Source organism: Eremothecium gossypii, chromosome V, assembly GCF_000091025.4.
Source record: "Eremothecium gossypii ATCC 10895 chromosome V, complete sequence".
In the NCBI taxonomy this organism is placed as follows: Eukaryota; Fungi; Ascomycota; class Saccharomycetes; order Saccharomycetales; family Saccharomycetaceae; genus Eremothecium; species Eremothecium gossypii.
The window spans coordinates 1,147,325-1,171,398 of record NC_005786.2 but is presented as its reverse complement, the minus strand read 5'-3'; the positions used below and the strand labels follow the sequence as shown (position 1 = coordinate 1,171,398).

Genomic DNA, 24,074 nt, shown 5'->3' with positions numbered 1-24,074 from the left:
ACCGAATCCGGTCTTAATCGACTCCGGTAGACTTTGTCATCCAGTAAGACATGTCTTACACGCCCGATTAATGGTTGTAATCTTTAATCGATGAATGAGAAATGGTATATGTATGTGACTTCTGTGCAGAAAGTCGAGCATACAGCGCAGATGATGGACTATAGCGATCTATCGGTGCTCAGAAGCATCGGCGACGCAGGTAATATATATACACTAAAAATATACCGCTCAAAGACCCGTTCTTACATTTGTACGCTTATGTAGCAATAATGAATTAAATGAAGTATGGAATCTGATGAAACAGTAACATCATCTAGTGGAGCTGAAGGATTTACTGCCAGCAGGTAAAATAAGCTACGCGTGTGCGCATGCATGGGGCTGCAACGTGCCAATTCGTCATCCAGGCTCCAAGTATCCCACGTGCTTGTCAATTCTCCAATCAGATCCAAGTATCCCACGTGCTCACACTACACTCGTCTAATAAAGACCAAAAGGCTTAACCTTGTATTACGGTCCTATAGTGTAGTGGTCATCACTTTCGGTTTTGATCCGAACAACCCCGGTTCGAATCCGGGTAGGACCTATTTTTTGCATTATATGCAAAGCTTGTTTGCTGTTATCGGGGACCTCTGCAGTTTGATAAAAGATTCTCTGAAATGGAAGTTACTGCGAAAACAGACTAGTTATACGTGCTAGCACTCGGCGGCAAGAATGGTGCTCTCAGGGACCCTCCCGCTCTGGTCGTTATTTAAACACTTGGAGTTTCAGAAATTGAAAAAATACGTCTTTCGTAGGAGAGTAGTCTTGATATCATACGCTACGAGCAGGATTTTCACTGAAACTTTCTCTTCTTCGCTATCAAAACAGGTCTGTTTCCTCGAGTTTCCATATTTCAGCTTAGACCTACAGTTTGCCACGTTTACGTTAGGTCCCTTCTAAAGTCCAGTTGCTGTTGGTCAAGTGTAGGCACTTCTATATATTGGTTCTCCGCATTACTGCTACTATTAAAGGACTAGGATTCCTCTGAGTTAGGTTGTGCATTATTCGTTTGTTTAACACATCACCGCAAACCCCAACGTGCATTTGCAATTTGTGAACGTCAACAGACATAACTGGACTTGCGTTTAGACTGATTTTTGTGAATTATTGTGTTGAGTACACATAGGCGAGCTGTCAATTATTGGAGAAAAAGCGATGCCCGTTCTCGAAGACTACCAGAAGAATTTCCTAGACTTGGCTGTGGAGTCACAGTCGTTGAGGTTTGGCGACTTCACCCTCAAGTCGGGCCGTAAGTCGCCATACTTTTTCAACCTTGGCCTGTTTAACACAGGCAAATTGTTGAGTAATTTGGCGACAGCCTACGCCATCGCTATTATCCAGTCGGATTTGAAATTCGACGTTATCTTTGGACCAGCCTACAAGGGCATTCCTTTAGCCGCTATTGTCTGTGCCAAGTTGGCCGAGATTGGTGGCACCAAGTTCCAGGATATACAGTATGCCTTCAACCGGAAAGAAGCCAAAGACCATGGCGAGGGAGGAAACATTGTTGGTGCCAGCCTAAACGACCAGCGGATTCTGATTATTGACGATGTGATGACTGCAGGCACTGCAATCAACGAGGCATTTGAGATTATCAAGACCGCTGGTGGCAAAGTTGTGGGCACGATAATTGCGTTGGACAGACAGGAGATCGTGGACACAACTTCTAAGGAAGGCTTGACGGCAACCCAATCTGTGAGCAAAAGATATGACATCCCAGTTTTGAGCATTGTATCCTTAGCAGACATCATTGCCTACTTGGACGGTAGAATTTCTCCCGCTGACAAAAGAAGGATGGATGAATACCGCCAGACGTACGGCGCTTAGAGTTCCCCCTGTTACTTGATTGATTGATATCTCTTCCTTCCCTTACCTTATTTGTACCTCTATCATTTAATCATTGTATTTAGTTAACATAATTCTCATATTTCTATTCATGTGTCTGCACCCGCAAGCAGAGCCATTGCCGTTGGACAGGTATGTATGCAATGCACAACGCACCCTAGAACATACCTATGACAGGAAGAGACCAGAAGAAATACATGTAAACACATATACATTAGACCACCGCAGCTAGCAGTGCTAACTAACGACGAACCACCTTATATTTGTTTTTGGGTGCCTTGATTTGCTTCTCCGGGGCCACGACTTTCGGCGCTGTGTAGATGCCCTTCGTCATCGGATGCCCCATAGTAAATGGACTGTGCAGCGGAACAATCTCATTCATCTGGAAACCGTGCACCAGCGGGATTTTGCTTGGCTCGATACCTTCAAAATCTGGTCCGTACGGAATTTCCCGCAGAGACTCCAACGTCGTGGGATGCTCTTGCAGATACTTGGCCACGTTTTTCATTAGCCATCTCTTATTCGCGTATTTGCCCGCGGCCTTGCCGTTCTCCTTCAGCAGCACCCTTACACGCCCTGGGTTACCGAAGTCCTGTGGATGAGTCTTCTCGCCTTCAAACACACACAGCACCTCCAGCTCTCGACATGCGTCCGCGATTGTCTTCGCAAGCGGATTAGCCACAGCCAGCTCCAGTGGAACCTGCCTTCCCTGGGCGTGTGTCCGGTTCTTGTCAAAGTAGCACGGATATAGTATCTGGAACCGCTTCAGATCTGCCAGGTCCTCCTTCGTGATCTTCGTTGTCTCTTCCACCCTCCCGGATTTCGGATCGATAAACGTGAAAGAGGGTCCTTGCTCACCCTCCAGAGGAATCTGAGGAAATAATGGCGGTTCTGAATCCTGCGACCGCACTACCGTTGGCTTGAGCCTCGGCGCAATAGGCGTCTTGAGGCTCGCATCTAGTTCTGCGAGATCCATATGCAAGTTATCAATATCTTCTAAATCATCTATCTCTTCAAGCTTAGGCATCGTATATTCTGATCAATCGAGGGCTTATTGCGGTATCCGTCACTTCACCCTGTGATGATCCAGTGGACAGCTCTTCCATATTTCAAAAATTTTCTACTTCAGCGAAGCAGAAGTGCTTATATGCTGCTAAAGGGGAAGGACTAACTACAAGGTTGCTTGATGTTTCCATACTGAATGGACTAAGTGAAATCTACTGGGCTTGATATAATAAGTTTAGATGGACGTTAATGGGAAAACTATAGCCAATGAAGCACTGGAACTGCTTGAATCGCTCGAGCAACAGCATCGCCATGACTTGACACTACACCTTTACTCGGCGCACCTCCTAAAGCAGCTGCTGCGGAAAGCGCACAAGAAGAAGCGAGCTTTAGAAGCCGAAGTTTACATCAAGACCATGATCAAGGATAACTGGACGAGCTGGCCCTCTCCGAACACCGTGATCGATCCGCATACGGACTGCGTATACGAGGATGAGGAGCTATGGGGAAGCCGAGAAGAGGCTCCACAGATGCCTGAGCGAGGGGAGATCAGTGAGCGTGCGTTGAAGCACGCGATGCGCATGATGCGAGTGGAATTGGACTCTGTGTGGCAGCGACAACTCACACAGAGCGCGGCCCTAGTGCACCAGCTAGGCCAAGGGAACGTGTCACTGGACGTGAACAAGATGGCGATGCCACTCGAGCTGGTGAACCATATCTTCGCTCGACTGGACGCGTTTGCGCAGGGCCTAAATGTGAACTTTGCCAAGCAGGTGAAGGTGGAGCTTGCCACACAGCCGAGTATGCCACAGCTCTCGCTGAAGACAGGCACCTCTGATCAGCGAGGCTCATCCTCGGGGGCGAGCTCTACGAATTCAAGAAGAAAGGCGCACTTGGACTACCGGGACCTGATCGTGCGGGGGTGCGAGATGAAACTGGATATGTCAAACGTATATATAAAGTGCCTCTTCTTATTCGAAGGTCTCGTAAGTCGCTATAATGTGAAGGACTTTAAGATTCCGAAGGAGGTGTTAAAGAAATATGTGCCCCAGAGGCAGGCAGAAGTTGTGCCGCGCCCAGTAAAAAATCTGCAGAAGGAGTTCTGGGAGTTGGAAGCGCTCACAAGGGATCGGAACTTGACCTTTGATGTGCGACAAGCACTGCGTCAGATGTGCCTGAGAAACGGGTTTTCCCGTGATAAAAAGACTTTCATGATGGTACAGGAGATCAACACCCAAAGGCAGAAGGCGCTAGGTGTCGACCGGAGGCCGCATAAGCGTCATAAAGGAACTACACAGGATTCGGCGCTCACAGACGGTGGAGAAGAGGCCGATGATGAACTTTATGGATTAGCAGACTGCTTGATCAAGTAACCGGGAATACCTCATCCACTATTACGTCGAAAATCTCCAATATTAGACTGGCATTCAGGTATTCATTTTGTAACATTGCATGTATCATTAGACTGGTATTTTTAGCACTTCGGAAGCCAACTACCTTCCCACAAGTTTCTATCATCAACCGATCGAGCAGCATCGACGCTTCCTTTTTACTTTTTAACATTGCACTTTCAGTCCTTTGCTGTGTCTGGGAGTTATTACTTCGCAGTTGTTCACCATCCACCCACATTAAGTCTTTGAACAGCACAAGCATATCGTATACTTTCTCCTCAGATTGTACCCTGCCTATCATGTCCTTAATGTATTTCTCGATGGTACTGCCCAATAGTTGCTGAAGCACGACAATGATTGCCCTGCCACGTAACCAGCCGGAGTTAGACTTATTCAGGGAAAAGAGAGATATAAAGAGATCGCAGATGGGTTTAACAAATGATTTAGGTTTTCTGATTGTTCCAGCGTAAAAGTTCCGCTCGTCCTCATAGAAGCTGCTTTCCTTCGTCAGTTCATCCTTATCTAGGGTCGTTACTTGAAAATCCATCGTCGAATACCTTTTAATTATGGGTGGGTTTTCATTGCCTTGCGACGGAACTGCATCGTTCAATGGGCTTTTTCGAGCATCGAGTTCTTCATCCCCAGTCATGAATGCGTTGGAGACATCGGTCAAAAATCTGCGGAAAGTAGTATCTTGACAAACATCAGTGATTAGAAGTAGCATACGAAGATAATTTTCTAACTTCAGACGCCGCTCTTCATAGAGGAGAGATTTGGAAACATGGTATTTCAGGGATATCTTTACTTTCTGCGGGAAAATATGCTTACGTTGCAAATGTCCAACTAGCGATCCATAGGTATTCTTCAAATAGGCATTTAGTTTGTAGAATTCACTATACCGTCTGGGTATCTCCCATGAAGTAACTTGATTACCATTAATATGATTAACATTTATAATATAATAGATCACATCTTTCCCATCGCTGGGAGATAACTCAGAAATATAATTTTTAATTGACACCTTTGTTCTGCCAAATAAACTATTGGAATTTTCAAGAACTGTATACTGCTGTTTCAACAGTTCTTTGTATTCCAGCTCATTTGATAACAATCTCTCTGATTTCCGTAGTAGCTTTAGTTGTGACTGATTGTTGGTTAGCTCGGCTTTTAGTATGAGATGCTGCAACAACTCCAGCTGCTTCTGAAGCTGATCAATATGAATAATAAGGTTTCCAAGTTCATCCTTAATATCTTTAAGCTCTAGCCTGCTATCGATTATATCCCCATCAATAATATCGGATCTTATTATGTCTTGAGAAAATTCATTTTCTGAACTGACAGAATGATCACTTTCAATCTCAGCACTGTCCTCCGAGAGATACTCTTGGCTCATCGCATCATCCAGGAATAGCGTGTCATTAAATATTCCACTCCTATTAGTAGAGCCAAATAACGCAGTGTATGATTTCCGAACCTTCAATTTGTCTTTTGTCGGTGTGCTAGGCTTATCCTCATTTAAAATATTGTCCAAGGCCTTGTCAATATCACCACTTGTAATGATTCCTACATGCTTCGACTCAGACTGTTCAGGAAGATTCGACTTTGACAAGTCAAAACTATGAATGTATCTTGCATAAACAGAGGACCTAGTAAAGTTCGGTGACCCGATCAGTTTCAGAAAAGATATCGAGTCTCTGAACTTCGGAAAGTATATCGTCTGAAGCTTTTTATATGCATCGTCTTGCAAAAGAAGCAGGGCTTTCCGAGCTCTCAGATATAACCTAGTCCGAGTGATTCGATCGGAAGTCCGGTATGTCTGCAGAAATGTCGCAATTTCCTTAATATACTCTTTGTTAAACGAACTAACCAGTCGTTCATCCTTTAAAAATTTCGTAAAAGCATTCTGAATATCTGATACGCCCCCTTCAGATAAATCTATGGACATATCTTCACGCTGTGGGTCTTCTAACGGATTTTTAATTCCTTGAACAAAGTACCAAAAGTCAAGGTTTGATTGATGGGCATGACAGCTTATCAGAAACTCGCGGAAAAACTGAATGTAGTCTGAATCCGAAAGTACGGCCTCAATATCAACGGATTTCACGAATGTCTCAAATTCCTGAAGCTCTTTCTCACAGAAGTTCGGTTCAATTGAAATATGGTTTCCAGTTAAGAAGGAAAATCGGCTCTCAATAAGGTTCAGAGATAACTGAAGTCTCTTCTGGAATTCCGCCTCGCCATTGGATAAGTAGGCTTTCTTCGATAGCGTGAGAAGTTTCACTAAGACAGAAAACTTTTCGGATGCTAAATCGATGATGTTCCTCTGACCGTTGATGTACTTTAGATAAAGCTCAAATTCTTGTCCCGTGGCTCCTATGACAAGGTAATGCCTCAAGACTTTATTTTCATTATTGCCAGCCTGCGGCGTTTGTGTGATATGCGGCTCTTGCAGCTCCCTAGACAATGCCTTACGGAGTTCCTTCACCTGTGTACGCTCGCGTAGTACTTTCTTTGAGAGATCAATCAGAGTGATATTCCAGAAGTCCGGATTGGACAGCTTTAGCATCAAAGGGAAGAGTATGCAATTGGAAACAATCTCGCGAGAGAGTAGCTCAACAAACGGAGAGCTGAGCTCCTCTGGATCTATCAAGTTCCGGAGAATCGGGCGCGTTCGCTCAACTAGGTATTGTTGAATGTCTCCGCGCACATTCTTGAAACTCCCAGACAAAGCCTGATGTCTCTTGTAGTGCTTACTGAACTCAACAGCAACAGATAGTTCGAAGTTCTTCATATCCTCGGCAGTTTTTTGCATGTGTATCGCGTCGCTAGACGCCGCTTGGTACGCCAGGGTGAACACAGTAAAATGTTTCGTGATCAGCGGAAGCAGCTTTAATACCAACAACTCCGCCACGTCAAACTGCCTCAGCAATCCTTGCATGCGGACTAGTACCCCATAAAGGACCCCCTGCACCTCATTTGGAAACAGCGGATCTTCGCTGATCGTTTCGTACCACGAAGATACGAAGTCCCGAACGATATGGCGTACAATCTCTTCCAACTCCGACGTGATTCGCGGGTAGTCTTCGAAAAGTGGCGTTAGCCGGAACTGCCCTGTATCCCTCGCCTCAGCAACATACGGTAATCTCGCTGGAGGCTGGTGCTTGAACTCCCGCGATTCTACCTTCAACATCAATAAAAACAGCAGCGGTAGCAGAAGCATAATAATTAGGCTCAGGTAGAAGAAAACTGTATAGTGTGTAAGAACAACCAAACATACCACCAAAAAGGCGGCGGTTCGCAGTAAAGAGAGGTTCCAAAACCAGTCACTTTTCATAGTCCTCCGTTTTGACCAAAGTGCTCTTCGCTTCTGCAGGCCCACCTTGTGGTGAAGATCTCTTTTTCCGGGGAGGTTATGTCCAAATATATTTAGAGTCATTCGTCAGATCACTATCTCAATCCTATAACACACACTCCGATCTTAAGACCATAGAGTAATGCTAGAGATGCCTGTCCTCGTTTCAAGACAGATGCTATACACTGTGTCTTTCCGATGGTAAACGATAATATATACATGCCTAGCGGCAGAGACGCCGCCGACTGCGATGCAGAATGCAAATAATCGGGCTTCGCTGTTGCGTTTCTCATTGTATGACAGTAGGGCCTTCATACACTCTTCCGAGACGCATCGGAAGCCTTGCGATGCTTAGAGCTGGCTTTCTCGCTTTTGCGCTTGCTCTTCTTGTCCTTCTTTGGTTTTTTAGAGCCACTTGAAGATCGGTCCTTGTGCTTCTTTTGCTTCCTGTGCTTCCTATCCTTCTTGTCCTTCTTATCCTTCTTATCCTTCTTATCCTTCTTGTGCTTCTTTGGCCGCGCTACATCGTCCGAGGCGTCGTCTGCGGCGCGCTTGCTGCTTACAGCCACCGGCGCCTCTATAGGTTTAGTCTTGATAGTTCCCTGCAGCCCTTCACCTTTCACAAACCACGTATAGAGGGGAGAAACGCTGTGCGCCACAGAAACTGCTGCTGTATCCGTTTGCTTGAAGACAAGATCACCTTGTCCGTTGGACACATCGAGCCCCTTCAGTTGGCTGTCGAACAGCTGTTCCCACCATGCTTCGCCATCATCGTGCCCCGCCGCTCCTCCAAGGCCCTTTTTGTCTCGTTTGTGCTTGACGAGGATCGGCTTTTTAAGACCACCTTTGCGTAGAGCTTGGCCTTCCTGCCAGCCGTAGGATTTGAGGTACTCCTTGCCATCCATCTTGGTCGATGAGGCTGGCAGTATCGTTTTGGCGATCCTCATCGCATCAACAAAATTTTTCATGTCATCGGAAGGACGTCTGCGACAGCTTGCCATAGCTGCGATGTAGAGAGGCAGGGTTGCTTGAGGTAGATTAGCTAGTCTGAAAGTACTGTATACTGGCATGTAAAGCCAAGTTTAAATGGTCTTCAAGGATGAGTTAGTCACGTGACCTTGCGATTTGACTGGTACATAGGATGGCCTCTGAGCTACAATCTGTTCTTGAGCCCATACAGTCAGCGAAGGATTCATAAAAGATATGGCAGGGCCCAAGAGGGCACTGGAGGATGCTCCTGATTTCCACAGTAATGGGAAGAAACCCCATGGTGGCACGACTGTTAATAGGGAAGTATGCTGCGTAATAGTTCGTAACCTTCCAAAGAACTTCAATAATCGAAAGATTGAGCGCTTCTTCCACCAATGTGGGGAAATTCGATGCGTGGATACAATCATGGTTAAAGAAAAAGATGCTAAGATAGCGCGAATAGAGTTTACGAGTTACAATGAGGTTCTGGCGGCGCTAACAATGTCGCTAAAGACAGTTGGCTGTAAGGAAATTGTGGTCGAGGCCATGCAGGGATGCACACTATGGGTTACCAATTTTCCCCCTAGATACGATGGGCGTGAACTACGCCGTTTCTTTGAGGATTTGGGCTTCCAATGCCTAAGTGTGCGCTTGCCATCCCTACGCTACAATGCGGGGCGGCGGTTCGCATATGTCGATTTGCCCTCCCCACAGTCGGCAGATGCCGCAGCCAATACGCTTAATGGCATGGATTTGGATGGATATAACCTGGTAGTAAAGCTCTCGGACCCCGAGAGTCGGGCACAGAGGTCAGATGCAGGAACGATAGAAAAAAGAGAGGTATTAATACGCGGGTTAGATTTTATAAAAGTGACTATTGAGAAACTTCAAGGCCTCGTAGAGCCTTTTGGTGAGGTAGAAAAACTCATAATGCCTCCGAGTAGCGATTCTGCGGATGGTAGACATAATCGGGGATTTGCTTTTGTTACTTATAAAGATGCAGCAGCTGCAGAGGCTGCTCTTGCTCTGCACAACACTGTATTTGAAGATAGACGGCTCACGGTAGCCATGGCGGATCGAAAGCCGTACCTTGAAAGACAGAAAGTGAAGCAAATTTTGGTTTCTCGGAAACCACAGCCTAATATCCTGGGACTATTTCCCATATCAGATACGTTATCCAAAGAGTGTATTCGTAGCCTGGTCAAAGAAAAGGCCCCGTTTCTGGAGGATAATATGCTTGAAGATATCTTGCTAGTTTCTGATCATGAAGGGGCGTTATTGATATTCTGTGATGAGAAAACAGCAGCCAAAGTAGCTCTGGCACTGCATATGTCGACATATGGAAAAGTTATACTGAATTGCAGCGATGTCCGCTCTTTAAAGCAGCATTCACCACAACTTGCGCCAACACGTAACAAAGTAAAATCCGAGGAAATCAGCAGCAGCCTCACAAGACCAGATACTACTAAGAGAATGACGAATGATGATTTTCGAAAATTTCTTCTGCATAGGTAGACTACAAGGCCCGCTCTTTGTTGTTGCCTTTCAATATCAATTACTCTTTATATCTAAAATTACATTGGGCAGGAGTTGTACTAAAACTCAGAAAACAGCGAATCTTGCAATTTTCTTATTTCTTCAGTGGTGTTCTTGACGAATGCAGCCCTGGTTTCCTCATCCTGCAACAACCGTTGTTCTTCTAAAGTCGTGGGTACTATCCTCGAGTTCAGATACTTGGGGTGTGTGAGCAGATGCGTAAAAGAACGGTACAATTCTTTTCTTTCAAGTTCGGTGTCAAGTCCGGGGATTATTTCAATGACGTCAACATCGTCAATAACTTTGGTCTTTGCGTTAGAGTTGCTTAGGTATTTCTGATACTCTAAAGCACTGAACATTTTTTGGAGCATAATGATCTGTGATGTATCTTGGATAATTGAATTGGAAATCGCCAAAGAGTTATCGGACCAGCTGAATATGGTGCTGCTGAGCTGTTTCGAAAAGTATGTGACAAAGAGGCAACACTCGGGTAGAACTTGAGCACCGAACTGGCTGAGTAGCTGGAGGATTATAGATAGTAACCCATTACTCCAAATACTGTGTAGTCGAGGTTGTACCTCGGGCTTGATGCCGCCTTGTTGAATCATGATGGAAATAGGACTCTCAAGTAGGACAGAAAATAAACCGTTTATGATTAACTTTTCTGCGACCTCATCAACCGAACAGAATTCACACAAAAATATTAATGTAATATCGGCAATAATTGGTTCCTCATTAACACGGAAAAGGTGCGAGCTAGAATACAGGTTCAATAGAGCCTTGATAGTATCCACCTCATTTAACGATGTCGCAATCATTAACATAAAACTTTTCGGAGGTTGGAGGTTTTTGATCTTAGTGAACAAAGAAAGTAACAAGAGGAGATCCTGTATCTTATCTGTCACACTCGTTATGGATACATTATTTCCACAGGATGAAGTGGTGTTTATTTCCGATAGGATTTCGGAAAGAATCAAGTTCACGCCTTTACAGAAAATCCTCTCAAAGAACTCAAGGAGTTCAACAGAAACCAACTCAATAAAATGTGTCCCTGTATTTACCAACGAAAGTGCTATGAGGATTGACCGCAGCAATGGTCTATAATACGCACTCTTCCTGGAGGAAGCAATATTACCTAGGAAATCAATCTCAGAAGATGTTAATATTTTCATCAGATGTGATGTTATTTCGACCAAATTCTTTTCAGTAACATTTTTCGATGTCTTCATAAAGGAATAAAGGACATAAAAGCACAACTCAATCCTTTCTAGGTAAATATCAACAAAAAAAGGTGATTCAACGCTCTTTTCAATGTTAACTTTCAGTAGATGCAAAACAATATCAACAAAAGTGTCTTGCAGAGGCACTGGCGTCTTTTTAATAAACGAAGTCAATAGCGCACCCCAAGATTTAGCTGCAGATATCTGGTAAGTCACAAATTGGATATTGATTGATGCTTCGACTACCTGCTCTCTAAGCCCAGTATGCGATTCAGAGCCAAACCAAGCTTCATCCCCGCTAAAGTACTGATCCATTAAGGGCAGATCATATATTATTGTCTGGAAGGAATTGCTGTCCCGAACCAATGTTGATAAGGAGAATGTGCTCAAGCTTAAACCGGGCCATTGCTTTTCAAAATTCACTGCTAGGTTTGTGTGCAAATCCTTGTTATATCCATCAAGTTCAAACAACGGATTCACAATAGTTGCCAAATCATTTCTGCCCAGAAGGTCAAAGATGGGCGATGTCGTGCCAGTAGAAGTAAAGAGATAAAGAGCACATATCTCTGCAATACGAGATATCAGTCTGTATTTGCTAGCCATAGAGGCGACCTGCTCAATTGATTTTAAAGTATTGTCCACATTGGGTTCAAATGCCTCCAACCGTTTGACCAATGCAGTTATAAAGTCTTTGTCAGCGGCATAATTTCTTGCAGAAGTCCAAGAATTAAATGCATAAGATATGGCGTCCAATAAGTGTGAACCCAAGTCTTCAGGCATTCGATCCAAATTTAGTGCGTTCCTTTTAAGAATGGTTAAGATGGACTTACTCCCGACTTCTTTATTCTCATGTTTGGAGTCATCGAATGTTACAATGTTACCGGTCAGGAAGAGGATAGACATGCCATCCTGTTTACCCTCCATTATCGAAGAGAAGAAGCTGTAAATATTTTTCAAGACCCTGTAGTCTTGTATCGGTGATGATAAATCAAAAGTAAGCAGCTCAAGCAAAGACTTTGCATGAGCGTGGCCTAAATGCGCTAACAGAGAAGGACGTTCAGCAAACCAAGGTGCGCGAACCAAGTAAGTAAAAAGCTTTATAACATGCACTTTTAAACTTGGCTTGTAGATATAGGCATCGACAAGATCCGTGGCTTTGGAATATATGCTTTTTTCCAGTGTAGTAGGGGGTAGTTTTAGTAGACCGCGTACCGATATCAACATATTTCCAAATGCAAAGGACTTTTGCAATAACTCATTATACTGTGCACCATTTACTCCGTGATTCAAAGAAATCGCTTCCAGTGTCGTTGGAGAAACTAGCACGCTTACCAATGAGTTGACAGCTCTAATATCTGGAGAATCTGTACCAATGAATACAGTAACTATAAATGATGCTGCATCTGCCAGCACTCTGGTAATCTTGTCTCCTGGCTTCGAATCTTGGTCAATTCCGTAAACGCTGTAAATAATCTTTGTAAACAAAGAGGTTAACAAAGCGCCAATCTCAAACCTTTGGTTAATGTTGCTGTACTTCCAATATTGGTAGCTTTCATAAACATGCAACAGCTGTTTGACTATCCTCCCCAGAAGTTCTCTCTTCATTCGCTCAGGAAATGCTGTTTCAACATGTAGCGATTCAGATACAAGCTCGTCAGCAAGCTTGATGAATGCGATCGTGAATAAATATTCACCGTTTGGTAGCTCAAGAGCACCAATCAGCGTAGTTACCATCCCTGCCTTTCCATGCCGGTCAATTAAGTCAGATCTTGAAAGATGTGACCATACAATATGAGGAAAGTTCGTGACCATTGAAGTGAACAACTTTAAACATGGCACCAATACTTCCATATCTCTAGAATGTAAGGCTTGCTCAAAAGTTCTGAATATCAATGAAATGATATCGTCTTCAGTAACGTACCCCGATATATGTTGCAGTATCTCTGTCGAGCGTTCAAGCGGAGTGTCTGCGTCAACAATGGACGATATTAAATCGAGAATCGATACAAGTAAGTACTGCCTTAGTCTGGCGGTCGTGGGGGCGCAACTATCCCGATAAGTCTCGCAAATGTTTTGCAATATCCTCCCAATCAGCGCCCAACCACTATATTTGTATAAGAAGACTACGACGTCTTCATCACCTGTAGCAGAGGGGATTATTTGACCCTTTGTATCCTTTGCTATAGGAAGCATTACATTATCTTCGAATTCCATTGGAGGCTTTACGAGTAGTTCGTTTTTTAATACTATCAAATCAGTTGATTCGACGCGGTTATCATCATCAACAGACAAATCATAGTCGATATCATTGAGCTTCAGCTTTTGAGCGTAGGTTGATAGCTCTTTCCATTCAAAATGTGCAAATTCTGGATGAATTGAGGTGAGATTGATCATGGGGATCAATGATTCATGCAATAGTGGTAATTTGGCTCTTAAAATCGACAGTTTTTTTTCAAGTTCCGGGCTGGTTAAAAATGATTCAATCAGATCTTTCGGCATACCAGTCAAAACTAGCTTGATTGCGTGCGTCGTCTCATCGTTTAAACTAATAAAATTCAGAGATAATATCAGAAAGGAGCACATAATCGCAGAATAGAGGCCTTCGTCAGAAAGAGTCTTATGTAGACGACATATACCATCCAAAACGTGTAAAGATTCTGCCCTAGCAGCAAAGGTATTGATTAAGTCGTCTATGGTTGTGGTTCCAAACACGTTCTTTATGAAATCCACGTTTGTCTCTGATGTTTCTTCCAGTAGATAAGCCTTGACAGAAAGCACAAATGACCAGTAATAAAGGATAACTGGATTACTAGAAGGACGTAGCAGAAGCTTGTTAACCTTTATGAAAATTTGTTCGCTGTTGAAAAATGGGGCAGAAACATTGATATTATGATGGGCGGTCCCCAAACCAAACATGAGAATGGAAACGATCACAACTAGTGATTGTAACCTAAGCGATACTTCCTCTGGAAGATTCTTCTGCCAGAAACCATCAACACCACACTCGGTCTTATCAAGAAAATCAACCCACTCCTCAATTATTGGAACTGGGAGTTCAGAGTTCAGACAAAGGATGGAGAGTAATCTAAGTATATTGAGAAGGTAGCTGATATCATGACTATACCGAAATTGGGAAATCGAGACATCTTCCGCGGAAGGCTCCATGGATGCCAGCTCTGCGCATATAGTGGATAACAAACTGATCAAATCTCCAATAATCGTTGCTTTCTTCTGCATAAATAGATCAAGGTATATCTTGCTTATTTGGGCAACATTATCGTTGTTCAGCAGAACAAGTATGGTATCCAACACGGCGTTCCGCTCCTGCAAAATATTCTGCGCATATAGAAGACGCCTTTCTTCCTTCGGATGAAGTCTAAGGTTACACTGAACAATCACCCGAAGGCATTCCTGTGGGCTAATATGCAGTTTTTCCGAAAGGACTACTGCCTCTTTAACGTCTTCGCTCGAAGCTTCATATTCGCTGCCCCGTAATGTCATTTTCTGTGACAATTCCCCCGTATTTTCAGTATTCAAAAATTCGGATACGTTCAGCAACAGTGATTTATTGTTCTTGAGGAATTGGGCTATTAGCCCCCATGTCGATGCATTCTCGTTTGGTCTATCATTATTGGTAACCGACCTAATGAATCCATAAACCGCAGTAAATGAAACATATAGCTCGCTATCAGCGACATCAGATAAATGATTCATCATGATTTTGAATTAATCAAAACAAATCAACTTAGATGTGACGGACAAGGCCCTTGATGTTGCCAATCTGAAGCACTAGTATGTAGTACTATTCACTACGTAAACAATCTGTTGAAGTAAAATGTCAAAATTTTCTCATTTAAAGTCATGTGACCCAGCAAGATGCGGAAGCAGGTCGAGCTATACGAGGTTATACATGGTACCATATGTCCACTGCAGGTGGTATCTGAGCGTCTGGAAGCTTGTACTCTTCCATACGCACATTTTTACCTGCTCTTGTAGTATTTGGGAGTTTGTGGTATTGAACTTTGCCGTCGATCAAATCTTTCCATGAACTGTGACACTCCTGGATCACTCCAAGCGTCTTCTCGACTGGCTGGTATTCACTGTCAAAGGCAAATTTGTTTGCAGGCTTCCCAGTAGGAATTTTGTAGTTCCGGAACCACGTTATGGTGTCGTCTAGCAAGCGTGGGAAGACACGACGGACGTCATCCAGAGTGTTGAGCTCCGCGCTTTTCGGATCCTCGCAGTCGATCACGATGACTTTCCAGTCGAGCTCTCCGTCGTCTATAAGCGCCAACGAGCCGAGGACCTTTACTCTGCGAACCTCACCCGTACCGAACACGGCGGATCCGATTTCACAGCAGTCTAGCGGGTCGTTGTCCCCATTGAGGCCCGGTAAGCCCTCGGCCGCAGGGTTCTCCCACGTCTGCGGAATCGCCCCGTAGTTATGTATATAACCTTTGAACGGGTAGATATTGTTAACAAAACGGGGCTTTCCGTTCTTTACGTCTTGCTTTATGGGATTGAAATCCTCGGTTCGGGAGATCTCAAACTTGCCGTTGGACCATCTTGGTACCTCCACCACCATATTCACCTCTCGGTGTTCAAGATCCAAACCTAGTGGGATGTCATGGAAGTATGACCCGGTCTCTCCATTGGGAAGTACCAGATACTGCGCATAATCTTGAGAGTACTTGGCTCCCCTGACAACAGTCGAGTACCGATGACTATAGTTCTGCAATTTGGTATTGGTTTCGAAAAGACGATTCATGGCCTTCCTAGCGGACTGTAACCTGGCTGCAACTACTCGGGACATAACAAACGATATTTATTCTAATTTGTGGGTTCACGGAGATAACTGGGCGAGCGTACGAGCAAAGCGTCGCAAAAATGCTTTTCGCCGGCCAGAATCTATAATTCCGTTTGAACAACTAACACAAGTAAAATATATGTATCATAATAATTATTAAGATTCAACATGTAAATTGAATACCCAGCCAGACTCTATGGTACGCCTAAGCAACAAAGACATAAAGGCTAAATAGTCTCATACGGAGCACAGGTATCACTCATAGATATTCTGTGTTAGGTTTTTCTGCTTTTGGTTTTGACGATGTTTCTGGTGGTTGGACATCGCGGTAGACTTCGATTTTACCATTTTCAGATATTTCTGCACCTTCGTCACTTGCAGAAACGGCATCTTCAAGGTATGCTATCAAGTTCTTCGAGAAACCATACGGATCCCGTGGCAGCCACAGACATGGACATTTGGCACTTACCGCAGGGTAGCAGTAGGCCAACGCATTCTCCTCGTCTGTCTCTTTCTCATCGGGATCTGGTAGATTGTATATTTCAGGAAGCCGAGTTTTGACTGCACGATAAGAATAATAGATGTGCGGAAGAAAATAGCGTTTCCAGAAAGGAGCCTTGGGAATTGGGACGATATCGCCATCGGATAGCAACGGTACCGTAGCAACCGTACTATTCGGAGCACCATTCTTATTATAGTATTCATAAGTGAATTCACTTAGCATCGAACTGGCCTTCTGGTCCCCACTAACTGTGCGGGTTTGGTATTGCCTCACTGGAAATGGTGGTAGTTCCTGCACAAGATCTTCGTCGTCGGCACGAGGTGGTGGCTTGAAAGACGGCGTCTCGGACTTACCATCCAGAGGTTTCATTGTATCTACAGGAACACTATCAATCAGCTCATTGAACGCCTGGGCCATGTTATAATGCGCTAGAATAGTGCCCGCCAGGCAGATTGCCTGAATAACTATCGGACCCCAGGCTTTGCGAAGAATGACCATCAAAAATAAGAAAATTTGACTGATGTACACCCCGGTCAGTGTTTGAAATAGTGCTCTTGGGTAATGGATACCACGAGCATCAGGCGACTCCTTGTAGACGTAAATGAGGGAGTAGAGGTATCCCACATAGGCTGCAAAGAAGCCAACAGCGGCCAGCGGAAGAATCAATGGTGAAGTAATCGAAAATGCCATCACAATCACAGCCAAGTTGGTATAGACGGCGAATGTAGTTCCCCATTCAGGTGTTGGCAATGTGATGAAACGCATATACTGCTTCCGGACTGTTGAATCGAATAGTAGACCCATCACGTAGAATAGCACCAATGGTGCAAGTTGCAGCAGTAAACTTGAGGACAAGGAGAGCAAAATGGTGACGATATAGCCCAAATAAAAGTTGGATGCCTGGGGAACTTTAAGTGCCAGTTCGTTCATTATCGCTGTGGGGTTGTTTATAAGCTCTTTTATCAACACATAAGCAACAGAACTGACCGTCCGAATCAGGAAGATCTGGATGAGTTGGAATGCAAAAAAAGCGCGCTGTGTATAGTATTCAACGTGCTGCACAGATGGTGCACCCGCAAATATGGCCATTCGTCTGATGAATATGGGTAGCAGCATCATGAGCACATATAACAGAATCGTGGGTAGAAGCGAAATCAAGATACCATCCATGGGTTCCGGTGGCACTAAACGGCCCCACTTATTGTTCGGGTCGCTTTTCGCGCTTCTGATCTTTTGTGGGAAAATACCAATAGCACCGACAGGTATAGCCCACAAGACGATGACTCCGGTAATCGATACACCTGCAATTAGCTTTGCAGCAATTCTTTCGAACCAAAACTTACGCATGTTAAACCATATGATATCAGCTGGGCGGATTCCCACGTATGCAGGACGCAAACAGTAGGGCATGTGGTGTGGCAACGACCGTTGTGCCTCTTGCGCGTAAAACTGCGACTCAAATTCTACAAACACAGAATTGAACGGCCGCGCATCCATATGGTTGGCCTGCATCTTAAAGATCTCCTCGTTCAGCTCAATGAGCTTCTCCTTCGTATAATCGATGGTGTCGACCTTCTTCCCCAGTATGCGCAATCTGTGCCGCGGACGACGCTTTGCTGGCACATAGTCTGCAATCTGATCCGTGATAGTCTGCCCGGTCTTCTTCTTCAGTTTCGAGGCACGTAGAACCCCTGTCCGCAAGTATGAAGTAGCTGCTGCTTCGAGCTGCATGGCCACATTGTCACGCTCTGCAACCTTGGAGCCAAGATCACTTGCTGCACGGGTAATCCATATGCGTTTCACACCGACGAAGAGTTTCGAGAATTCCGTCTCGGACAGGTACTGCTCCGGTACCGACTGGAATAACACGGTTCGTGAGGAGAGCTTCTTTGCATACCGTGGCGAGGAAAGTACAACGTGGCGAATGGCAGTATAATACGTAAGTTCACGGTAGATCACAAACAACAGCCCCCAGAAGTACACCAAGCTTACCAGTACATGTGCATAAAGATATTTGCCCTGGTTTTCCCCCAGATTCGATAGCGAAAGCCGATCCAGGCTGTCCTTTTGGTCTTCTCCCTGCACATTTAGGGGCAGCAGCAGCGGCGGAATCCAAAGCGTCGACACGAACGAGTATGCCGCAAACACATATAGGTACCTGATGAAGAAATAGCCGTCCACCCCGGCCTGCTGAATTATTAGGTTGTGCGAGCTCTTCAGCAGCGGCACAAACCATTGCCAAGGCCCCGAAGGTAGCGGATCTGGCTTCTTTTCGTCGTTAATCAGACGGAAAGATGACTTGGGCTGGTATATGCGCTTCAGCCGCAGCCGAAGCAGCATAAATGCAAGCACAAACGCTGCGAATTGCACGCCATTGATCAGTACAGGTGTTCCTACAAACTGCTTTGCAGAACCAAGCACTTCCGGATTTACCGTGATCACGTCCGCTGTGCTGTTTGCCCTTCTTCCGAGGCTAACGCCACTCATAGCATATGGTCGCAGCTTTCTAGTCGTTCTATTTAGCTCGGTGTTGAGCCTAGTCCTTTTATTTTATTTATTACCTACTCAGATCTTGTGACAACGGCGGAACCCTCTATCGTATAGCTCCAGACTTATACTGTGTTCGGTCCGAATGTATTTTTGTATGCGAGGAAATAATTGGCATACTCGCGTTGTGTTACCAGCCCGAACATTCCGTTAAGGTAGGATGATAGGGCTTCGTGATCGACAACCAGCAATGATTCCTCCAGCCTTTCCCAGTTGGATGCTTTGGGCACAGACGAAGTTGCCTTGCAGGGGGGCGCTACAGGTAGAACAAAGGTTCCTGCTGGTAGAATATACTATTGCTAATGGAGCGCACTATTCAGATAAGGTCACCTCATAGGAGGAAAACCCAACCTAGAGCGGGTGTAGAAAAATTCACAGTCTGTCATTTGCGCAGAGTTGGAACAGTGTAAAGTTGCTGCGCATGCGACAAAAAGGCCCGAACTGTCGTTTCTTTTGGATGTACAGAAGTGCAGATTGCGGAAGAAGGTCTAGTAGTCTAGAGTGTTCGAGGCAAGCCAAGCATGTTGGAAAGCTCGCAAAGCAGCCATAAGGTACTACGCAAATGGAACAGCTGTGCAGAGCACTTGAATTTGCCTGCGGAGCCTGTGGCGGCGGTGCGGCGGCTTCATATCTATGACTTCGACAATACGCTGTTCAAGTCGCCTGCACCGAACCCGAACATCCTCGCGCCCGATCTGGTGCGTGCGCTGGTGAACTGCGAGCGGTTCAGCAACGGCGGATGGTGGTCTGAGAGACGCTTCCTGGCCGCTGCGGTGGAAGAATGGGAGCAGCGTGGCAGCGGTGCGGACAAGGAGTTTTGGAATCTGGACGTGGTCGCGCTTGCGCACCTTTCGGCCAAGGAGCGCGGAACAGTGTCCGTGCTGATGACAGGGCGTCGCGAGGTGGTGTTCTCCGAGCTGATTGGGGAGCTGCTGCGGCGACCTGTGGACGGGGAGTGCCTGTGCTTCAACGCTGTGCTGCTGAAGAAAGAGGGCCACCGCAGCACACTAGCATACAAAACCGCCTGCATGAAGGACCTACTGGATGCATACCCGGCACTCGAGGAGATTACGATCTACGACGACCGCCCATGGCAGCTGGCCGGCTTCCGGACGTTTTTGAACGAGTATGTGACGGCTGTGAACAACCGCCTCACTCCTAATCTCGTGCATATCCCCGGGGAGATTAGGTATCTGGAGCCACGCAAGGAGGTCGCGATCATCACTGCAGTTGTAGAGGAGCATAACCGAGATGTCGACCTGCTGCGCAATGGGCGGCAAAAGAAGCTTCCCGGGAAATCGTACTTCTACCTCGAGAAAGCGTCGATCCGAGAAGTTATATCATTTGTGGGGCATTACATCACCATCGAGAGTCGGAAGCGCATCATGGAGCACATCACCCAGAACTTCACGCATGTATTTGGTTCAACCAATGAGGAGCTGGATCAGTATGTCTTTGACCCGAGCTTCATTCCCGCCACTAAGCTACACACACTGCCATCAAAAGTGATGGTAGGTCAGTTCATCGTCGGCCGCAAAGCCTACACTGCCACCGACGAGGCTGCGTTCGCAAGATACGCAGAGGAGTTCAACGACCTGAAGACCCGTGTGTACGTGCAGTTCCGGCTGAAGCGCTTCGGCAAGGTCGACCACAGTGCATTCTACGTGGAGGTAGAGCCGGTGCCGCCCGAGCGAATCGTGAAATCTGACTCTGTTGAAACAACAGCATTCTACCTGGGCCAGCGCGTGGGGTCCCAGCTGCAGTCCAGTATCCACGACCCGGCATCCTTCCCCGAGAGCATCGAGTGGGAAGACATCGAGCAGGAGGTGTACATCGATACTGAGCTACAATACAATTACAAGTACCACCTCTGTTCCTTCAAGAAGCATAGGAAGCAAAAGCATCACAAATAGCATGTTGTGATCCCCATTCCCCAAACACCTGGTTAGTCTTGTTTGAGGTTGGACGGGTATCAACTGGACACGTCGACCCCTTGTGGGTGCCCACGTGACTGTTTTTTAATATCAGCACAATAACGGCTCCAATAGTACACGGAGATGGTTCTATCGGGAATTTGACTGATGTGCTATTAAATTGTGTTAGTTGGTAGCATCTGCAGATGCTGACTATCCGACACAACTTCCGGCAAGGCCAGTGAGCTCGATTGAGCTACTGTGCCATGAGTTGAGAGCAGAAATTTTTGATAGACTAAAGCTTGCTTATATAGACGAACCACACGTGGTGTCATGATGTTCCTTTGTAACATCATAGGGCTCGTTCTGCCATTCCATAATGTACAGGGCGCGGAAATATGCCCTGCCCGCAGTTTGAGGTGCCTTCCTAAACCCTCAGAAGGCGGCAGCCAGCTGCGTGCGTAACTGGTCGTTCCTCCTACGCAAAAGAACGGCTGACGGCATCGCTCAACTTCAGCCAGGCTGTTACCCGGAAACATGCAGCACCGGGCATCTGCTGGTATATGGGCGAACATCCGACATAACCTGCATCACAGTTGAGGAAGGCTAGGGTAAGGATGGAGGCATCCAGCTTACAGATATATTGGCATGAATCGCAGCCCATCTACTCGATATCTTTCCAACCAAGTCTGCCTGGGAGTTCTGGGGCCCCTAGGCTGGTTACGGCGGGAGGTGATAATAAGGCACGCGTTTGGCAGCTAAACTTTGACAGCGAGCGGCCTGGAAAGGTGGATAGCATAGACTTCCTCTCTTCATTGACACAGCATGAACAGGCGGTCAACGTGGCGCGCTTTAATCCCAGCGGAGACGTTCTGGCAACCGCTGGCGACGATGGACTCCTGCTGCTGTGGAAGAAGAACGACACCATTGTGAAAGAATTTGGGATTGACGATGATGAATTTGCCGATTTCAAGGAATCCTGGTGCGTAGTTGAAAAACTACGCACTGTCTCGACCATTGGCACTTCCGAAATATACGATCTGGCCTGGTCACCCTGTGCCAAGTACATTGTGACGGGCTGCATGGACAATGGCGTGCGAATCTTCGACATAGCCGAAAAGACGTGTGTTGCACATGTAGTCGAGCATAACCACTACGTTCAGGGTGTTGTGTGGGACCCTCAGAATGAATACATCATTTCGCAGTCTGCAGACCGCTCTGTTCACATATACAAGATTGAAACCAGTACAGAGGGTCACATAACTGGACTAAAACTCCATCACAAAATTATGAAAGGGGACCTTCCGCGACGCGAGGAGCATGACCCAAGATTCCTCGTGCGGTCGGAAGCCAAATCAGCGTACCTGTTCCATAACGAAACGCTCCCATCTTTTTTCCGGAGGCTCACGACCTCGCCCTGCGGCAGCATTCTCTGCGTTCCGACAGGCGTTTTCAAAGCTAATAGCGAAGGCGAATGCACGAATCAAGAACTATCCAACGCCGTATATATATACACCAGATCGTCCCTGAAGCTGCGCAATAGTACGCCCATAGTTGCGCTTCCATTCCTGAGGAAACCTGCCCTGGTAGTCAGGTTCAGTCCCATATTATACAAAATCGAGACTGGTGTCGAACCATGGATCCAGCTTCCATATAAGCTCGTGTTTGCGGTCGCGACCTCTACAGAAGTGGTGATATATGATACTGTTACCACGAAACCCATTGCAGTGGTGGGAAATTTGCATTACACCCCGCTAACGGACCTCAGCTGGTCTGACAGCGGCCACCTACTCGTCGTGTCATCAACAGACGGTTTCTGCTCCTATATCTCAATGGAGGACAGCCTATTTGGCGAGCCATACAGTTCCGAGGCACAGCGGACGGATTCTCTCATACCTTCGACTCCAAAAAGCAACATCTTCAGGAACACCCTGCGGTCCAACCCGGTCAACGTAAAGCGGAAGCACTCTGTAGGCGGCCACAACGACTCACCCATAAAGCGCGCTGCCAAAAAAGTGTCGCCGCTTTCCCCTGTGGTCGTCGATGAGGGATCTGCGCCGGCACCACAACCGCCTACTCCTAGCAAAGATCTCAAGCCTCGAAGGCGCATCCAACCCGTCCTTGTTAATGACAACAACGGCGGCACCTAGTACTCCCACACGCAATCTAGATGTTGGATTCTATATACTAAAATACAGACCCAGAGACGCTATATATTCTGTAAACAATAACGTGCAGTGACCTGCATCACAGCTATCCGGGGTACATCATTTCTGCAGATTTGCCTCCATCCGCTTACGAGCGCGCCATACCATAAAACGCTTCCGCGCATCCATATCTAGCTCATGAAACTCCACTGCAGACATGTCCTCTGCAGGATCCACATCATACTTTTGCAGTAGGTCATCAGCACGTATGTTGCTTCGCTTGCGAGGGTCGCTGCTGTCCTGCTGAGGGCTCTCTGGCGGGATGGGAGCTGTATATCCCGGCGGGAAAGGAAAGTCTTCCCCCCGCAGGTACCGCTCCACCGTCGCCTCCACCGACCCGGATCGTTCCAAGTCGTAGCGTATCTGTTCGGAGTGCAAGTGGGGGGCCAGCGCCTGAACGACTTCAATCATGTCATCATTCACCGGACGCCGGCGCCTGCGCACCGCACCTGTGCCTTGCGCGCGCCCGCCTGCAGCGCCAGTGCTCTGCGACGAGAGTCCCGTGTCTACCGTGGCGTGCTGCGCTGAGGGGTGGGACTCGGTTTTAATAAACCACTTCACCAAAACGAACAGCACCAGCAGCAAAGCTAGGAAGAGTGCAGAGGATTGATCCATCGTATCGCTCCAGGGAATACTTATTCGTATGTCGTCCTTGGTGGCGCGTTCAGTTGTTACCTGTCAAAACACAGTACACTGGGCTTTTTCTCAAGCTCGCCGCAGCCTGCAAGCTCGCCGCACATA

General features: G+C 46.3%; 12 protein-coding genes and 2 non-coding genes across 14 annotated transcripts; 6 read left to right on the top strand and 8 right to left on the bottom strand.

Annotated features, from left to right (window-relative positions):
* Window positions 1–511: 511 nt before the first annotated feature.
* Window positions 512–583, top strand: AGOS_t0121. The gene has a single exon. It is a non-coding gene; the product is annotated as a tRNA-Gln (tRNA).
* A 611-nt stretch (window positions 584–1,194) lies between these two features.
* On the top strand, window positions 1,195–1,866 carry AGOS_AER290C (AER290Cp; the record flags this gene model as incomplete). The annotated part of the gene is made up of 1 exon (NM_210501.1): window positions 1,195–1,866. The coding sequence occupies one exon, from the start codon at window positions 1,195–1,197 to the stop codon at window positions 1,864–1,866; it is 672 nt and encodes a 223-aa protein (NP_985147.1).
* Window positions 1,867–2,125: 259 nt separating this feature from the next.
* SEC65 (RNA-binding signal recognition particle subunit SEC65) lies at window positions 2,126–2,911 on the bottom strand (the record flags this gene model as incomplete). Its single annotated transcript, NM_210500.1, has 1 exon — window positions 2,126–2,911. The coding sequence occupies one exon, from the start codon at window positions 2,909–2,911 to the stop codon at window positions 2,126–2,128; it is 786 nt and encodes a 261-aa protein (NP_985146.1).
* Window positions 2,912–3,128: 217 nt separating this feature from the next.
* On the top strand, window positions 3,129–4,262 carry RRN9 (Rrn9p; the record flags this gene model as incomplete). Its single annotated transcript, NM_210499.1, has 1 exon — window positions 3,129–4,262. One exon carries the CDS (start codon window positions 3,129–3,131, stop codon window positions 4,260–4,262), a length of 1,134 nt encoding a protein of 377 aa, NP_985145.1.
* MDM1 (Mdm1p) lies at window positions 4,255–7,716 on the bottom strand (the record flags this gene model as incomplete). Its single annotated transcript, NM_210498.1, has 1 exon — window positions 4,255–7,716. One exon carries the CDS (start codon window positions 7,714–7,716, stop codon window positions 4,255–4,257), a length of 3,462 nt encoding a protein of 1,153 aa, NP_985144.1.
* Window positions 7,717–7,943: 227 nt separating this feature from the next.
* On the bottom strand, window positions 7,944–8,702 carry TMA23 (Tma23p; the record flags this gene model as incomplete). The annotated part of the gene is made up of 1 exon (NM_210497.1): window positions 7,944–8,702. One exon carries the CDS (start codon window positions 8,700–8,702, stop codon window positions 7,944–7,946), a length of 759 nt encoding a protein of 252 aa, NP_985143.1.
* A 133-nt stretch (window positions 8,703–8,835) lies between these two features.
* Window positions 8,836–10,116, top strand: PRP24 (U6 snRNP complex subunit PRP24; the record flags this gene model as incomplete). Its single annotated transcript, NM_210496.1, has 1 exon — window positions 8,836–10,116. One exon carries the CDS (start codon window positions 8,836–8,838, stop codon window positions 10,114–10,116), a length of 1,281 nt encoding a protein of 426 aa, NP_985142.1.
* Window positions 10,117–10,196: 80 nt separating this feature from the next.
* NUP188 (Nup188p) lies at window positions 10,197–15,074 on the bottom strand (the record flags this gene model as incomplete). The annotated part of the gene is made up of 1 exon (NM_210495.2): window positions 10,197–15,074. The coding sequence occupies one exon, from the start codon at window positions 15,072–15,074 to the stop codon at window positions 10,197–10,199; it is 4,878 nt and encodes a 1,625-aa protein (NP_985141.2).
* Window positions 15,075–15,261: 187 nt separating this feature from the next.
* On the bottom strand, window positions 15,262–16,170 carry PPA2 (inorganic diphosphatase PPA2; the record flags this gene model as incomplete). Its single annotated transcript, NM_210494.1, has 1 exon — window positions 15,262–16,170. The coding sequence occupies one exon, from the start codon at window positions 16,168–16,170 to the stop codon at window positions 15,262–15,264; it is 909 nt and encodes a 302-aa protein (NP_985140.1).
* Window positions 16,171–16,423: 253 nt separating this feature from the next.
* RSN1 (Rsn1p) lies at window positions 16,424–19,153 on the bottom strand (the record flags this gene model as incomplete). Its single annotated transcript, NM_210493.2, has 1 exon — window positions 16,424–19,153. One exon carries the CDS (start codon window positions 19,151–19,153, stop codon window positions 16,424–16,426), a length of 2,730 nt encoding a protein of 909 aa, NP_985139.2.
* Window positions 19,154–19,734: 581 nt separating this feature from the next.
* AGOS_AER281C (uncharacterized protein) lies at window positions 19,735–21,126 on the top strand (the record flags this gene model as incomplete). Its single annotated transcript, NM_210492.1, has 1 exon — window positions 19,735–21,126. The coding sequence occupies one exon, from the start codon at window positions 19,735–19,737 to the stop codon at window positions 21,124–21,126; it is 1,392 nt and encodes a 463-aa protein (NP_985138.1).
* Window positions 21,127–21,188: 62 nt separating this feature from the next.
* AGOS_AgSNR85 lies at window positions 21,189–21,305 on the bottom strand. The gene has a single exon (NR_149432.1). It is a non-coding gene; the product is annotated as an AgSNR85 (small nuclear RNA).
* A 438-nt stretch (window positions 21,306–21,743) lies between these two features.
* CAC2 (Cac2p) lies at window positions 21,744–23,276 on the top strand (the record flags this gene model as incomplete). The annotated part of the gene is made up of 1 exon (NM_210491.1): window positions 21,744–23,276. One exon carries the CDS (start codon window positions 21,744–21,746, stop codon window positions 23,274–23,276), a length of 1,533 nt encoding a protein of 510 aa, NP_985137.1.
* A 117-nt stretch (window positions 23,277–23,393) lies between these two features.
* Window positions 23,394–23,948, bottom strand: CUE1 (Cue1p; the record flags this gene model as incomplete). The annotated part of the gene is made up of 1 exon (NM_210490.1): window positions 23,394–23,948. One exon carries the CDS (start codon window positions 23,946–23,948, stop codon window positions 23,394–23,396), a length of 555 nt encoding a protein of 184 aa, NP_985136.1.
* Between the last annotated feature and the right edge of the window lie 126 nt (window positions 23,949–24,074).